Below are 18,237 nucleotides of genomic sequence, written 5' to 3' on the forward strand. Positions count from 1 at the left end.
TTCCTTACGAGAGGCAGGCAACTGTAACTGCCATAACAAAGGGATCGTGTGTGAGTAGGGATCTCTTTCACTTTAGCTGCTTCCTGTGAAGCACCCAGATGCATGTTCATGGGCACCAGAAAATAGTTCTCAGCACACTGGAAATGGACAAGTCATTTATTTGCAGTATTGAGGGAGTTCATCAGTTCAGTGCTTATAGTATGCACAGAAGGATGACAGCTGTTGCTAGTCAGCTAGTTCAGTTGAACCATTGTGTGGTTGATATAGTCTTTTTTTAACTGAGCTATACATAAATTTCATACTGAAATCATTATGGAGAATGAATAGCATACTTACCTTAGTTTCTATAAAAACAGAATAAACAAAGTACTTCTATCTTTGTGTATAATGATCTGAGACACATGGGAAACTTCTGTTGACACCTGTTGAAGTGGTTATCCATTTAAGCACATGATTAGCACTAATATGTTGAGTTTTGTGTTATTGATATGTACTAATAAACCTTATATTCTTGTGATGATGATGCCCTTAATCAGGGAGAAAAAGACTTTGCAACATTAGTCATCCGTTCACATTTTTCTTGCAGTGAACTCTTCAACTGTTCAGGTGGCACTGGAATAAATATATTTGAGGTCGTTCTGCAGTGCCTTGGTTAAAATTTCAGTCATTGTATTTTGGCTTATGTAGCTTGTAGTCTGTTTAAAAAAAAAAAAAAAAAAAAGAGGAGGGGAGGGGAAATAGATATGAAGGTTAGAAGGACAGAATGATTGAGGATGGAAGGGACCTGAGGAGGTCATCTAGTCCAACTGTCTACTCCAAGCAACGTTAGCTATGAAATCAAATTGAGTTGCTCAGGGCTTTATCTAAGTACAGACCTCTGCAGTACTTTGCTTGTTACTGGCTTCCAGGTACAGTATGTCGTATTAATCTCTACCTCCTGTGCTGATCCAACCATTTTTTTGCCCATCTAGTCCACCTGTGCAGGCTGTAACATCCTAATTTGTACACAGGAATATCTTGTGAAAGTCTTCCACTGCTCTCCCCTTGTCCATAAATCTAGAGGCATATAGAAGGTAATTCAGTTGGTCAGGCATGATTTACTCTTGGTAAATTCACGCTGGCTGTTCCCAATTTCCTGCTCCTTTCATGTACCCAGAAATGGCTTTCAAGAGGACTCACTTCATGATCTTCCTAAGGATCGCAGTGACTGGCCTGTGGCTCCCTGGATCGCCCTTTTGGCCTTTCTGAAGATGAATGCAACAGTTGTCCTTCTTTAGTTGTAAGGTACCTCTCCCAATCTCCACAACCATTCAAAGATGATACAGTGTGACCTTAAAATGCTATCAGCCACCTTTCTTGTACCCTTGGGCATTGCCCATCTAGTGCCACTGACTTGTATGGGTCAAGTTTTGTCAAGTAATCCTAATTTGTTCATGATCTATGGTTGGTAGTTATCCTCCTTAAACCCAATCCCTAAGCATGAAAACCTGAGAGACTTTGCTGAAGGGATGGAGGCAAAGAACACACTGAGTACCTCAGCTGTATCTGTTTCTGCTGTCACTAAATCACGTGCTCCATTCAGCAGTGTTCCCGTGTTCCTCATTTATGTTTAGCCAAGGTTGTTTACTTTACCTTTCGGCACTGAATTTGGTGAAAAGCACTGTGGAAAGGTATGGTTGTAAAGATGCTAAATGTGGTCTAAGAGAAGCTGCTATATATGAAGATTTCTTGCAGTTTAAGAGTAGCTGGATGTAAACTGGTGGTTCAAGCTGCAGCTTGGTGTATGATAACAGAGGATGAACATTAGTTGCTACTCATCAGTTGCTACTCATTATATGGTGTAAAAGAGGATATGTCAAAGCCAGAAGTGCTGCACAGGAATCAACCAAGTCAGTTCTGTGAAAGCACTGCAATTACCACTTAACTGTCAATTAGTCTAAGCAATGCACTCGAAGTGGAAGCATTTGTATTTAATGTAGCTGCTATCAAAAAGGCTATAGTTAATAAATGTAAATTGTTTGAAAAGCAACTGTTTAAAAACTTTTTAAGATAAATACAAAGTGAAAAATATGAAATACAAGATGTAAGACTAGCTGTGAGTGAGAATACTAAGGATGTTGCAGGGAACAGATAGAATAAACCAGCTACAAGAAAGCCATGCTTTGACAAAAAAAAAACCAAAAACAAACAAAAAAAACAGTGGCCTAAATTTCATTATTCATTTCTGAGTTGGGATTCTATGCAAGAACATTTAACCCACTCCTTTTACATAAACACGAGCGAAAGGAACTTTTAAAATTCTGAACATTGCACTTACTTGTAACTATTTTTAGCTTGACCAGGTGAACTTTTGATCTATAGCTTCTGTTATTGAATAACTTTTATGATTTTTTGTTTTTTTGCTTTCTGTTGCTTCTTGTCAGGTTCTCAGAGAGCCTTTAAAAATATTTAGTAATTGAGAAAATAACTTGTCTATGAGAACTTTCTGAAGTACATCAGAACTGTTTTGAAGCAGTAATTCATTGTGGGTTTATGTTATTTACTTAAGTTGTTATGGTGTTCAGAATGCCCAAAAAATTGGCGCTTCTGTTATACTTTCTCACAGTATAAAAATTCTGAATCAGTTGTTCTGGCTTCCCCTTCGTGCTACTTAATCATTTCAATCTTTGAAAGTGCCTGGAAACCCTGGAAAAGCGTGTGCAAACCCACAGTGACTGGTGGCAGACAAATTTGTTTTGTTTGGCAAAAAACATGTAACTTGGTTTGTTTTCAAAAGAAAAATGCTGCAGCAGTGAATTTTATTCTGATATTATGGACTTTATATATATTATGGATATATATATATAATATTATATTATATTTTATATATTATGGACTTTATTGATGCAAATACATAGGAATTCAGGAGTTTTACTTTTTTAAAATTGAGAGCTCTTTTTGAGGAGAAGACATTTTGCTGATAACAAAATTAATGAATTAACCAAGCAAATTTCAAATTTGAAGTATAAACTCTTGAATAGAACGCAATTATTTTGATTAGATATGGCTAATCTCCCCTCCCCCCGATAAAGTGTAGACAAGGAAGGAACAGAAGAGTGTCCTTTATAGGTTAGTGTTCCTGTTCTCAGATCTCTGAGATGACATCAAATGGGTTAAGTCTTGTTAGCCTTAGCTGGAAGGAATGAGCAGCCATGTACTATTTGACCAAACTACTGTGAATGATGCCTCTCACGGTTTTATTATCTGTAAAGTTGTCAGACTGGTAGGTAGTACAGGGTTTGCAGGAGGATTCCAGCCATTATAAATATATATGCTAATTATTGAAATTAAACAAACTATTTGTGTGATGATGATGATGATCTGCTCCCAAACTATTTTTATGGTAGTTTATAGCACTAAAACTTACTTTTTTATCTTTGTACTAACTATCCAGATTATCTATCTCAAACAGATATGCTTATGCTCTTAGTGAATATTAAGGATTGAATGCAAGCATCATCATAGTTCTGTGGGTTCCCCTTCTCCTGCAATGTGGAAAGCAAAACCAATTAGCCTGTTGCATGAAGGACCCTTGCTACTAAATCGTGAAAGTATTTTGAAAAATCAACTTTATGCTAAGATATCCCAGTTGTTATACATCAAGAGTACTTCCTTATCTGTGCTGAGGCTTTTTGCCTGTGAAGAATGAATCTGGAAAAAAGCAGATGTATACTTTCTGAGGAAAGACAAATGATTAAACACTAAATTGTTAATTGACATAATTCACTTAATGCCATTGCTTTGGCCTCACGTGAAGCAACTCTGATGAGTAATGACTCCAAAATCAAGAATGCTACATGGCTGCTGCTGGTCAGAAAATAAATTGTCTCTGTCCTTCCAAGCAAGTGCAAAATATAAATGTGTCCTATATACTAATGCATATTTATAAATAAAGAGAAGCTGATTTTTTTTTGAAACTTTTGTTTTTATTCTTGCTTTTTCTCTGTTTTTAAATATCCACTTATGGCTGAAGTTGCTTCCATGGGGATAGAGGATATTTGTATTAGGTACCCGTGTAGATAAAACTTGGAGCTATTTTGGGCTTTATGTGGCATATGTGGACGTGTAACTGTGACTTGATAGAAGTCTATTATTAAGCTAGGGCAAGAATTTATCTTATAAAAGACTGTGTGTAGAATTAACCATTCCTTAGCAAAATGGCCTTTAAGGCAAACATTTAAAATAACATCTGTTCAGTATTTTTTCTGATTTGAATAATAAACAGTAGCAATTAAAGACAGATGCTTGCTTGTATTCTTCGTAATGTTGACAAATATTAAATTTGAGTTGTAATTTAGCCTTGAAGGTAACATCCTGTCTGAGGAAGCACTAGAGCAAGATTACTTGATAGTAGAAGAACTGATGGTGCTTTTTGTTCTGTTGTTGTTGTCGTCTTAACCTAGAGAGTATTTTCAGCTTTCAGTTGCAGAAAACCCTTTTTCGGTTTCAGGCCTGAGAACGCTTACAGTGCTTTTGATAGTCCTGTATGCTGTAGCTGTATTGGTAAAGTATTTTAAAAGCTCTGTATATTAAATTTGTTTGGTAAAAGCAGTTTCAGAATAGCCATATCAAATTTATTTTGTAGGAAAGCAGACATCTCTTGAACTCTTTTTGGTGGTATATTTAGTGTAAAGCAGTGCTATCTATTGTGCGTCCAGGTTCAGCTAACTTTCAAGTCACTTCAGCCTCTGAAAGATTTAGAACCCTAGTGTCATGTGAACTGCATATTAAAAAAAGTTTATGCTACTGCTTGAACATTAAGTATTATGAAATGAGTTGGTTGTTAGATACAGATTTTACCATGACCATTTACCATGAGTTAAGATGTCAAAGTTAATACTGTCAGTTTTCAGTCTTGAGTCTACTTTGAGTTGACAAATGTTTTTGTACAGATGAAATACTGCATGTAGTCGCTGTGACACGAAGTTGTGAATGTCCTAGTTACTACGCTAAGCGTATTTAGAAATGAGTGTTTAGTGTTGACTTGAGATTGTGAAGTACTGTTTCTGCAAAAGAAAAGAATGTGAACATGGAGCATACATTTATAATATATAATTTAGTGTCTGATGATAGTAACACTACTCTTGCGGATATTATGATGGCTAATTAATATTTTTCATCTTAGATGATGGCTGCAGTAAGAATTTCAAACCTTTGGTTACGAATATGTCTGAGGGAATTATCTTTGCGCCTTATTTTCATAACTCTGATTGAAAAAAATTTGCAATGTATTTAAAAAACAAAACAAAAAGCTCCCCAAGCTGTAGATGGCATCAGCCTTGAGACTAGAGAGGTTTAACCATTGACCCATTTGCCATCACTGGCAGTGTAGTTGGTCTTTTTCTGACCAATTGATTCCTTTTGGAAATATGTCCTTATTTAATTTTGCACGGAGTGTGCTGTGTATTGACTTTAGGACAGTGGGATTTGGTAAATACTTTCTAAAAAATATTTTTACCTGAGGCGATTTAGGGGAAGGTCAGTGTTGGTATGCGCATGTTTGTGTGTATGGGTTGGGGGGGTACTTACATATTTCTAAGAACATGGGGCAAGATGCGCCACCACGTTGTTGCAAGACTGGTTTTTTAGTGTTTCCTTTTGAAAAATAAAAGTGTCGCAGACATTACATGTTATTCCAACCTATAGTTTATCTCAGATGATTACCTTTTGTATCTGAAGTACTTGACGGTGTTATGGTTGGGGGGGGAATGACTAGCACTCCTGTTTTCCTGTGACAGCATGAGTATACTTTTTCTTTTTCTTTTTTTTCTTTTTTTTTTTTTGAAGTATTGACTTTTGGCAGACACAAGGAAGTACTGTTCAAATTTCATGTTTTTCAACTAATAGTGCGGGTGCTTGCAGCAATGTTGCTGTGTTGGCGTGCTGCTGTGCCCGGGTTAATTCATCCTTATTTCTCAGCACAGCTTATTAACTTCAGCTAAATAATGCATTCATGTGACAATTCCAATGTCTAAATCAGCAGTTGTGTTCCTTCGTGGGACTACCTCCTTGCACGGTTAACTCATGCACATGACGCAATGCAAGCAGACTTTTCTGTTTAGATACAGCCTTAGCATGTTGTAGAAAATAAAAGCGATCACACTGTTTATTCTGCAAATGCAGACTGTTTAGGGAAGCAGGAGTGAGAAGAAATAATTTTGTGGAACAAAACAGTATGCTTGTTTCTTGTGTGTATACAGCATCCTTGTTAGGCCAAATCTTTCAAAAGGTACTTGCAGAACAACTTTCATTGGGACGTAAGAGGTGCTTTGCACCTGCTGAGATCCATTTTAAAAGTTTCAGAGGAAAATTTTGGACTGTTTTAGTGATGTCTTACTGAAATACATTCATTAATTTTTGGAAAAATTAACAGTACATATTCATCTGGAAAGATAATTATATATTACAGTGAAGTTCAGGCACTTTGGATCTTCTGTCGCATTTTACCTATTACCTCATTTACTGATCTTTGCCCTGACTTTGCAAATTATTTCTAAATTAGAAAATTTTAGATTGTCAGCCATGTGGTGGTTGAATCTTTTGGTCAGCACAGTCTGTAGCCCTAATAACAGCAGGACAGCACTTTTTCCTTTTGTTGCTGTTATATGCATTTATGTATCAAATAACCTGAAGTATTTGAAAAATGATGAAAGGTATTGTATTTGCCCTTTTGTAATTCAAAGGAACATCTTTGTGTCTCTGCTGTCCCCTCTCCTGCTGAACCTCGTCCTTTCGCATTCTACTTTTACGGGCTTCCTGTAGGTGTTTGATGTTGGCACCATATTTAACTTCTAAAAGGACTGTAATATGCTGAAATTAAGTGCTTTACTGTCAGCAAATACTTCAGAAATGAATTCACTTACCTCTGTCTAAAGCATCAACACTTACTTCACAGTGAATTAGAACTTTTTTGCCCTTGCTCTAGGTGCTCAAAAATATCTAGTTGCTGGAGCTAAGCGTTTGTCTTAACAGTTGACTAGGTCTTCCTGGAAAATGGAATTTAAAGCAGTGTCTCTGAAGTGATGCATTAACAGTATTGAGGACATAACTTTAGAAGTTTTACATTTGATTAGAAGATAATTAAGAACACTTTTCTCCCCTTTTCCAGCTGGGTTAACAATTTTGGACATGAAGGTCTTGGGCTTTTATTGGACGTACTGGAAAGGCTCCTGGACAAGAAACAGTAAGGGCTCAAATCATTTGAATAGAGGGAGGGGGAACTCGTGAAAATGAATCACACTTACATTATTTTCCTCCTCCCTTTCAAGGCAAGAAAGTATTGATAAGAAGAATCAACATAAACTTATCCAGTGCCTCAAAGCATTTATGAACAACAAAGTAAGAAAAAATTTAAATTCAGATTCTTTTAGCATTACTATCTTGAATAGATTTCAGTATCAACTTAGCACGTTGAATCTTGGAAAAGAAGAGAATTTCTTTGTATATTGAGTGTCAGCTTACGCTTTGGAAAAATAGGTCTCAAATTGGTGTAATTTTTTTTTTTTTAAGAGTCTTGTTCGTAAAGCTATGTTGAATATTATTAATTATGGACATAAAACCATTTGGCAAACATGATAATGATGTGAATTGAAGGTAAGTGAATTAGGAAAATAATTTGTTTATGAAATAGAAAGAAAAAATGTTTCTTTGTAAAATAGAGTGAGAACTAACTGTATTTTGCCCCCTGTAGAATGAGACTATGGAAATGCTGGTTATGGAAAACATAACTTTTAAAATATACTATCATAGATTAACATGGAAGAATCTACTGTTGCTTCTCTTTAAAACTTGTTTTGAGTTTTTGTTTGCTCAAACTTTTTTCATTTATGGTTAATATTTTTCATACTGCTTGTATTTTGTCTACTCAGCAGAACTCTAAAATGCATTATTGTTTTTGTTAATAAATATAATATACTTTCCACCTAATTTAAATCAAATATGATAAACATTTATAGGTACTGTTCTTAAAGCAGGATATCCTAGTGGGTAAAGGTTATAAATTGTCTAGTTTAAGATGAATTTGTTTTTAATGTGTTACTCGTGTTCACAAAGTTTGTGTCAGCTGCTTTTAGAAGTTGATTTGTTAAACTCATGATTTTAATTTGTTCATAACAAACTCTAAGGTGTTGTTAATAAAGATTTGTCCTTCCCCCACGGCAGTAAAGATAACTATGTATTAAAGTTACCTTTAACTACTGCTGTTCAGTTTTAATAAAATCTCAAATGCTTATAGAATAGCTGTGGCACTGAATATCTACTCAGATACTTTTTAAACCTGCCACACGAAGTGGGAAAAGTTAACTAAATGGTCAGATAACCAGCTGCCCTTTCTATTTTTTCCTTTTTTTGTTACACTCCTGGTTATTCCTACACATACACTGTAACCTCAAACAATTGATGTTTGATATGTGTCCTGTACTTAATGAAGATGAAAAAAAACTTTTAAATATATGCAAAAGCATGCAGTTTGAATTATCAGGACAAAAACTGAAAATATGATTTACGGTAAATGAAAGGAAGTATTTCTTTCAAGAAAGAGTTCTAAACTTTACCAGTCAATAGGTGAAAAAAATTACTTTAAGTTACCAGGGGAAAAGACTTTGCCCTATTGGAGTAGTTTACAGCAAAAAATAGAACAAACGTCTCATACTGATGGAGTCTCCAAGATAGATTTAGGAAATAAACTGTGGTTTGTCTTTTCGGAGGCACCCGATTTTACAAGATACCTTCCTTAGGAGCTGAGTCTTTTTGTCAGGAAAACGCCTCGGATTTCAGATTGAGAAGACCGACTTGTGTCCCCAAGCAGTAACAGGCACAGGGTTTCAGCTGAAGAACGTTAGCAAGTTCATATGGAAGTGTGTGTGTGTAAAAATTCATAACGTTTTGAAACATTTGAACCTGTTTGATGGTGAACAGCTGGGGCAAATACAAGCTTTTCATTTTAAGTTTTCTTTTTGTTTCTCAAAGTATGGATTGCAAAGGATTCTAGGAGATGAAAGAAGTTTGTTATTGTTATCAAGAGCAATTGATCCAAAGCAGCCTAACATGATGACGGAAACAGTGAAAATACTTTCTGCTATCTGCATTGTTGGAGAAGAAAATATGTAAGTAGTATATTGAAATGAAATACTTTTTGAATGCTCGTGAGGTGTCAGTTTGGACATAGGTGAGAGAGAACCTGCCTGTGAAACAAATGCAACTGTAACCTGTTACAGTGTTTACAGTCTTTTTACTTTTTACGGTACTTCTAGATTAAATGAAGAGACTTTTAGCAGTTCTTATGTATTAATCCAGTATTAAATCAGAAAAAAAACAAATTAACGGAGAAAAGCATGGACCTGAATGGAATGCTTCAAAGAACTATAATTGCTTGTTGTATTTAAAAAAAAAAAAAAAAAAAAAGAGAGGGAGAGAAGATTTAATAAGCCATAAATGTTTGTAAAGGGCTGCTGAAAAGAGAAAAGTTGTTTCATAGATCCCTGATGAGTATGCAAAGAGTAGTAAGCTTTGCATTGTTGCAAGGGAAGCTGAGGCTTGACTTGAGGGAAAAAGTTTTCTAATGTTGTATAGAACTGAAGGAATGGGTTGCCACAGGAGGTTGTGGGCTTTCTTGTCAGTTGTCATTTAAGGACAACTTAGATCAATGGATGTTAGGCTGGGACCTAACATAAACCCATTAATGATCTTATCCATTAATTATCAGTCCCATTAATTATCTTATCCTGAGGAGGGGAAGATGAAGTAATTATTTTTCAAAATAACTGGTATGACACTGCATGTAGAGGTTTATCATTAGTTAAAAAAACAACTATTATAAAAAGATGATGGATTTTATCAAAGGATCTCCCCTCTACTTAAACATAGCTAATATGAGCAAGTCAGAAGAGTTGCACTTACACTTGAAGTCTTAAATAATTCAGGTTACGGAATTAAGTTATGTAGCATGTTCTCTACGAGCTTTTTAAAACAAAGATCATGTGTGGATGTAAGTGTACTTTGAATTGTTGAGTGTGTTAGTTTACTGAAGGTTCAAAAAAGCAAATTCCCCATCTTATGTACAGTAAATAAATAATTTTGGTTTCTGAAAAGACAACTAGAATTCCCCAATATCAAACTTTTCTCCTTGTAACAAACGCACAGTGTTGCAAAGACAGTTCTTGTTTTTCTTCAAACATATTTACTTGTTTCTTATCTGAATGTCCCAATAGAAATTTACTTTCCTTACTTTAACTGTAAACTCACAGATAGCTTAACATTTGTTCTTTGATTTGTTTTCAGCTTAACTAAAAAACCGTAGATAAATGCATTTATAGTATCTATCAGTGCACTAAATGCTTGAGTTCAGTAAAGAGTGGGCTAAACGTCTTCAAAATGGGAATGTTGACTATGGTAAGCTTTTGACAGTTTATCTTTCCCTGTAGTCTTGACAAACTTTTAGGAGCCATAACGACTGCTGCTGAGCGGCGCAATAGAGAACGCTTTTCGCAAATTGTTGAAGGGCTGGAGAACCATGAGTTTTTACAACTGCAGGTGTGTTGACTTTTTTCTGTACGCTTTTGATACTTCAGAAATAATATGAAATAGAAGAAGACTGTATGTGACTGTATGACGACTCTAAGACTTGTTTTTCCAGCAAAATGTTTTAGCTGCATTGTGTAATAAAACATGCAACATGATGTGCCATATGTTTCCCCTTACCATGGATCATGCTCCTGTTGTGGCATATCACCACTCTGCCCCCCCTGCACACGTCATACCCCTTCTGACATATCATGCCCTGCCACATGTCCCACCCTTCATCCAACATATTACACCCCACTAGACTCATATAGTCTCCTACCACCACTTATCATGCCTCTGTTCAGACATACCACTTCCCCGCCATTCATCATGCCCCCGTTCTGATGTATGGCCCCCTCTCAAAAGTAATCATGCCGCCCTTCCAACATACCATGGCCCTGCTATGTGTCATGCTCCCTGCATGTTATCTCTCCCCCCCACCACTTTTCACTCCCTCATTCCAATATATCATGCCCCTGCCGCTTATCATCTTCCTGTTGCTTATCACCCCACCGTTCCAGTGTATCACCCCTCCTGGCCACATGTCTCCCCCATGTGTCATCCTCCTGCCACTTTCCATATCACGCCCTATTCCTACATATCACGCCCCCCTGCTACTTATTATCCACCCCCTGGCCAACATATCATGGCCTCTTGACCTCTTATCGCACCTCCTTCCTACCTGTCATGCTCTCTCCACTACTTATGGCCCCTTCTGATATATCTCCCTCCCACCACTTATTAGGCCTCCTTGCCACTTATTATGACCCTCTGATTATCACCCCTCCCTGCCAATTTGTATGCCCCCTTTTGGTGTATCACACCCCATTCTGGAATATTGTGCCTCCCTGCCAATCATGCCCCATTCTGATATAACATGCTCCCCTGCTACTTCTCACATCCCCTTTTGGCATATCGCCCTCTCCTGCCTAAGTATCACACCCCCATCACACATCACCCCTCCTGCCACTTACTACCCCACCGTTCCGATGTATCACACTCCACTGACCATGTATCATGACCGCCTGCCACACATTCTGCCCCCCCCCCGCCAACTTATCACGCATCCCCCTGGCACATAAGATGCCCTTGCCTCACTTATGACCTGCTCCCCCAACATACTTATCATCTCCCTGCCACATATTGTGCCTGTTTCCCCACACATATGCCTCCATTTGCCCATATCGCCCCCAAGTTACCTGTGACAGATCATGTGGCATGCAACAGATGACTTGTGACATGTGAAGTTTTGTATGTCATATGTTCTCTCATGTCATGTGCTACATGTTGTTTTGTATCCCATGTTGCTACTATCCCATGTTGCATGTCATATCATAGCACATGTGATAAGGCACATTACATGACATACCAGGTGACATGTGACCTGTGATATGATGCATCAGTGACATGTGATGCCTGGAATGTGACATGTGACCCATGGCACATGACATGTCTCATGAGGCATGACATAGGATATGGCTAGGTCATGTAATATAGGACATGCTGTGTCACTTCATATGTGCAGTGACATAACATACCATACATGTGATACGTGACCATTGACACTTCATGTGACACATGACATTCTGCATCACCTGTTGCTTCATATATCACACTGTCACATGTCATTTCATGTGTCACTTCATGTCATGTGTTGTGTCATGGCATCAGTTGTGCCTCATGTCACATGTCGTGTCAAGTGTCACTTCGCATGTCATGAGTCATATGTCATGAGTGTTTGCATAGAGACAAAGTGCCTGAATATCCTATTGAAGAATGACTTTGTTTTTAGCATATAGTCTTTATAGTCATATTTTGTATTGCTAAGGTACAAATTTCTATAGATTTTATTCTTATCTGCTTGCAAGCAGTGCTATAGGAATTTAGGTAATGCTTTTTTCGAAGAATACATTTGGTGGCAATTTCTGCAAAATAAGGTTTATGTTCTGCTTTGAAATTTGTCAGTTTTGAAAGTCTCAGCCCACAATGTTTATATAGAAGCGTCACAGTAAAAGTTGGATGACACGACAGTTTGCAACTCAAAACTCTTCAATACAAGTGTGAAAATTCTTCTAGCTTGTAATGTGGAAAAACCCACAATGCAACTCAAATGCAGTAGTCCGTGAGGAATGACTTTATTTCTGTTGTTTATGAGTAGAGAATTAGTTATAAAGCATACCTGCAAAATTTCTTCCAGTGTTTTTTAAATTGCTATTTCATAAATAAGCAAATTATTTGTTAGTACTAACAGGATGAATATTGAAACGTAGGTGACAATGTTTGACAAGTACCAGAGGCCGTTAATACTGGAATTTCTGAAAAGCTAGCTTAGAGGAAGCTGAGATCAATACTTTTCTCTGGTTAGGCGGAATCTGTGCACTGTTTTTGAAAGCATCTTTAACTGAAGTGGTTGGTTGCCTTTATGTAGATAATTTGTAACGTACCTAAGCCTTACCTCTTAAATTAATATTAATGATACGTATTAATACTGGTATTAGTCCTACTGATGCTATCACAAAGGAAATTCATTTTGAAGGCGTCTCCCACTTTACGATCCCCTCGATAAAAAAATACTTACACTTCAATAAAGGCATAATTGCAAGAGTCATTAACTTGTTCCTGACAAAAGCGTTCTTTACTTGTAATGCAGTAGCATAAACCATTAAGCCAGAATCTCTTCTGGCAAAAACAATCATAGCAGATGGCGCCTCTTCTCTCTATTAATTTCTGATTGGACATGTAGTTTGCCTCGTTAAGTTATGTCATAGTAGTAACATAGCAAGTATTATTCAAGCAAGCATGATGATACTGCATTATCTGGAGATGCAGCTATATGTAAAGGGAGTGCCTTTCAAAGTGAGTTTTGATAGAAATTTAAGACTCCTTAAGGTGTTCCATTAAAACTAAATAGCGAATGTAATTAAAACTGGAAGGGGTTTTTATCTCGCTTCTTTTTGTCCAGCAGCTATAGATTCCCTCCGCTCTGCCATGCTACTTCTATTTGCAGTAAGCATCTTTTGCTAAACTGGGTATTTCCCTGAAGTCCCGTTCTAACGTATCAGCACTTTTGGCATTATGCTATTGTCTGCCTGTTTTAAAATAAATCAATTAAAACGCACAGCTGTTCAGTTAAAACATTAGCCAGTAGCCTGAGACTTCAGACATTTTACAAAAATGCTATGCAGGAGCAGAAAATACACACCTGATGATTTTATTTTTGTTGATTCTTTATTTATAATCTCTCGTTGCTGCAAAAGCAAGTTACGTTCAAAGTGGAGAATGCTAAAGAGGAAGAGAAGGAGTAGAAGTGTGGATATGTAGCGTGGGAATAGCTTTCTGAAATAAAGCTTGATCCTTTACAGGTGATACGATTTTGAAATAGCAGAAGGGCAATGCTAAAACAGAGCGGTATTTGATGTTGCTTATATTAACTGAAGCCGGATGTTATATACACGTGAAACAATACATTTGGTACCACTGTAATTACTTCTCCTTGAGTTTGTGTTGTAATACCGACACACGCATTCAGAGGTTGATGTAACCAGCCTGCTATCGTCTCTTTTGTAGTTACGACATTAGATGGAGCTGTAGTTTTACTTGTGTCCTGGAGTTTTGTTATTGTTTTTATGGCAATGTCTATGTCTTGACATCTGTTTTTATAACTTGAGTAAACTGAATAGTCAAAGACAATAAGTATTTGTTTTCATTCCATTCTTAGTAAAAGCTTTTGCCTATATTTCTGATTATAGGTAGCCTGTATGCAGTTCATCAATGCCCTTGTTACATCTCCAGAAGATCTTGATTTCAGGATACACTTGAGAAATGAGTTCTTACGTTGTGGACTGAAAAAAATATTGCCTGTAAGTAGTTTGTCTGTATAAAGGAATGGATCACAATGAACAATCTGCCGTTGTTGAAAGTAACTAAACTGTCTTCTCAGTGCCAGTGAAAGGTTGGGGCTTGGGGAGGCCAGACCTAGAAAGGACTATCAATCCAAATCTACTTTTGTGTTCTGCATAGCTGCTGCAAATAGTTTTATTACTTTCAGCTAGCAGTTAAGATGCAGTAATGTTTTGAAACATATCAATTTTAGTTTGTGTACGTTGTAAAAGTATAGTGAAAAGGATGATTTAGGCTTTCATTAGTTGTGTAGACCAGAATGGCACCTGGGAACTAGTCAGTATATATTAGAAATTGAATTAGGATAGGCATCTAAATAGGCAGAATGAGTATAATTGCTTAGGAGTGTCATTGCAAGGGTAGGTGGTTTTTTTTATTCCTCTCAACCAAGAAACTGTTTTGATATAATAATATATATATTAGTTATAAGGTGTAATTAAGCTACTGAGCATTTTGCCACAAAAAACGTGAGGTAAAAAAACCAGTACCTGCTTACTTTTGTCTGAAATAGTTTCACTTTTAAGATACCGGGTTTTGCATCATCAGTATTTGTCGGGAATAAAATCCTTTAGTTTTTAGCACATTCAACTTTGTTACTGATTTGTATGTGTCAGATTTTCTTAGGGTATGTTCATGAAGCTTCAAGTTTTATATGATGTAGAAACCTTAATATGATATGCTGGTTTTATTTACTGCAGAATATCTGAAAGCTTAAAAAACTCTTTTAGTGTCTTTTGATTTTTAGTCTTTCTTTTTTTTCTTTTTTTTTTTTTTTTGCTGACTGCAGGTTAATCTTTATACAATCACTAAATATTTCCAAAACTTAAGAATTGCCCGGGGTGGGGGGGGGGGGTGGGATGGAGGTGCAAATAACCTGAACTGTAATAATTCATGATAGAAAACTTAATAATGTACTAACATCACTTGAGTTTAAAAGCAATTAAGATTTAGTAAAAACAAAAGCCTATTTCTAAAATATATTGAAGAACTATTGTGTTGAAATTCTGCCTCTAGTCAGTAAGGTTAATTATTTAATATTTCATGAAAGCTGTAATATCAATTAAAAACAGCCAATGCTATTTTGCTGTTTGTTTATTCTTAATGTACTGTTAATTACAACATATATATTGAGCTCAGCTCATTAATTCTGCAGGGAATGAATATACAAGGTAGAGCAGATTTTTTGCATTACAAAGCAACTTTATTGATGATAAAGCATTTTAAGACTTTTGTGCTCTTATCTGTGCTTAGGGGAAACTTTTCAAGCAACTTTTAAGTGAGTAAAAGTTTCTAGAATAAGAAAAGTTTGGGAGGAGGATCCATAATTCTTGGTCTCTTTCTCTGTCCAAATACAAAATGCGCTTCTCTGGCTTTCAAACATTAGAATTAGTATGAGTTCCACTTTTTCCGGGGTATATTCAATTAGCGTCCAGTTGTGCATGTCCAGTTGCAGGCTAGTTTTCATTTGAAGCGTGCAGCGTGCTTGCATTTAATGGCTTTGAACTAGAGTTGCTTTTCGTGTGATGTGCCCAGTAGGAAACTGAACTTGCCTCTTAAGTGTATTGGAGAAATTGTTGTGCATTTCTGATAAGGAACACGTTTTTTTTCCTTTTTTTTTTTTTTTTAACCTCCAAATACCAATTTCTTTTGGTTTTTTTACTTCTCATGTAAGTATTTTTGAAAATGCACTATAGATGGTTTTTATAGTATGATCTAAATGAACTTTTGATAACGAAAGTTGTAAGCCTCCCTCATTTGCACTTCTTGATCCTTCCTTAGCTGGCTTTAGCTTGCTTTCCTTCATGTCTAGAAATATTCTTGTGCATTTTTTTTTTTTAAAAGAACTGACATTGACAAGACTGAATTGTCAGCTCTTTTCTGTTAAGAGAACTCAACTCTATTAGAAGGTCTTTTATTTCTTTTACAGCCTCTGCCTGCTGTATTGACTGGTATTTTTGCTTTTTTATCAGCTGTGCAATAGTATTTAGAAAAATAAGCTACTACTTATTTCTTTTTAAATGTATATTTTCTGCTCAAAAGGTTAATGTATTATATTTTGCAATCATGTAATCTTTGAAGGGAGGGAAATTGTTGCTTTAAGGAAAAAATGGAAAATTAAGATACACTGTGCCTTGAAAAATAGGACTTGAAAGATAAGGAAAATGAAGAGCTGGATATTCAGTTAAAAGTTTTTGATGAAAACAAAGAAGAAGACCTAATTGAGCTGTCACATCGTCTCAGTGATATCAGAGCTGAAATGGAATATCCTTTATAGAAATGGTGTTCTAGCATATTGATTAATAATTTTATTAAACTCAAAGTAGCCTTCTCCACATGCAGCTGATTTGCAGAATTGCATATCTTCCCAAGGATTTTCACAAGTAGATTTCATTCCTTTTTTTTTTTTTTTTGGTTAGAAATGTAGTTAGAAAGTTAGCATCTATATTGATAGATATCTGTTAAATGCAAGTCATTAGGAACTGAATTAATTTTTCATAAATGCCATTTATTAAACTAAATACTCTGTTGGTGTATGACACGTAAAGATGTAAAATTACACTTGAATTTTAAGACTGAAGAAAAATGACAGGTTGATAGCTAATTTAGAACAATTTTTCAGGATGCATGCCTTCTGTAAATGTGAAGAGGCAGTAAAATTCAAGTTACGAGAGTTCAGAACACTTGCTTGACCTTGGTGTGAATTTGAAAAAGTGGCAATTAGTACTGCGGAAACAGAGAAACGTGGGTACTGATGAAGGGAGTATAAAATCAATAGCAAGTAATGTTGTTGCAGTACAGAACTTCTGGGAGTTGTCGTCTTTAAGAAATTAAAATGATTAACCAGTGTACTTTTTGACAATAAACAGACTTATTTCAAAATAAAAATGAAAACTGTGTGAAATATGCTCATAGGATTTTATGATAATAAGTAAACGGTGCAATTTCTCTCAGTAGGTATAAAGCATATTTTAATTGTTCAACAGGGAACAAAGGTTCCGTGGATAATTGTTGCTAGAAAAGGGTATTTAGTAATAAGGGTAGTAGTTCAGGATGTTGAAGAGTTTTATATTAATTATAAGACTGCTCATATAGGGAACTTCTTTAATCCTCGTGCATTTCCTTGACAATATTTGCACTGATATTAATGAAGTATATCATCTGTTGTATAATATGTTGAAAGATACATCTTCTGAAAACTACTTCTTGTCAATTCTCCAACATTTCCTTCTCATCAGGAATGATTATTATGTCCGGTAAGAATCAGCTATCTTGGCTGAATTTGAAATGGGGAGAAGGGGAAGAATAATACCTTTAACAGTATAAAAGTACTGCATACAAAGTCTTGTTTTAAAAAATAGTGCTTTATTGTAAAGGGATGATAAAAAAAAAAGATTGATTGTTTTCTGCTCTGACAACTTTGCCATGTGAAATTGAGATATAGTGTCTTGCCTGGTAAGAGCGGATAATTTTGAGCACGGAATCCTGTAATCTTAGAGGTTCCTGATGAGGTAGTATGGAAATGTATATCAGACAATTAAGTTATTGATTAACTAATTTGATAAGTAATTGGATAGTGGAATGGAATTCAGTGTATTGAGAATCTGCTAAATAATTACTGCAGCGTATATTAATATTATTTAATAAGTTATCTGTTTTGTTGCTTATTGTCTGGCAAAGTATAAACTAGGAGCAAAATATAAACTGGAAGCATGCTATGTTTCGTGGAGTTTTCAATTT

At 35.9% G+C, this 18,237-nt stretch overlaps 1 protein-coding gene across 10 annotated transcripts in view; it reads left to right on the plus strand.

Moving 5' to 3' along the window:
- Positions 1 to 18,237, plus strand: part of DIAPH2 (diaphanous related formin 2) — a 280,711-nt gene that overhangs the window by 39,509 nt on the left and 222,965 nt on the right. For 9 of the 10 annotated variants that reach the window (XR_011143401.1, XR_011143400.1, XR_011143402.1 and 6 more), the window contains 7 exons: positions 7,148 to 7,222; positions 7,308 to 7,377; positions 9,007 to 9,143; positions 10,461 to 10,569; positions 14,349 to 14,459; positions 16,643 to 16,761; positions 17,637 to 17,753. Coding sequence is in view for 4 of the 10 variants with exons in the window: in XM_068956705.1 (XP_068812806.1) it covers positions 7,148 to 7,222; positions 7,308 to 7,377; positions 9,007 to 9,143; positions 10,461 to 10,569; positions 14,349 to 14,459; positions 16,643 to 16,761; positions 17,637 to 17,753 (738 nt within the window). In the remaining 6 variants the exon portion in view is untranslated. Of the gene's footprint in view, positions 1 to 1,211; positions 1,285 to 7,147; positions 7,223 to 7,307; positions 7,378 to 9,006; positions 9,144 to 10,460; positions 10,570 to 14,348; positions 14,460 to 16,642; positions 16,762 to 17,636; positions 17,754 to 18,237 lie in introns of those variants that run through there. The other variant, XM_068956709.1, reaches the window with a different exon arrangement.

The sequence above is a fragment of the Struthio camelus genome, chromosome 11 (genome assembly GCF_040807025.1).
Source record: "Struthio camelus isolate bStrCam1 chromosome 11, bStrCam1.hap1, whole genome shotgun sequence".
Classification (NCBI taxonomy): domain Eukaryota; kingdom Metazoa; phylum Chordata; class Aves; order Struthioniformes; family Struthionidae; genus Struthio; species Struthio camelus.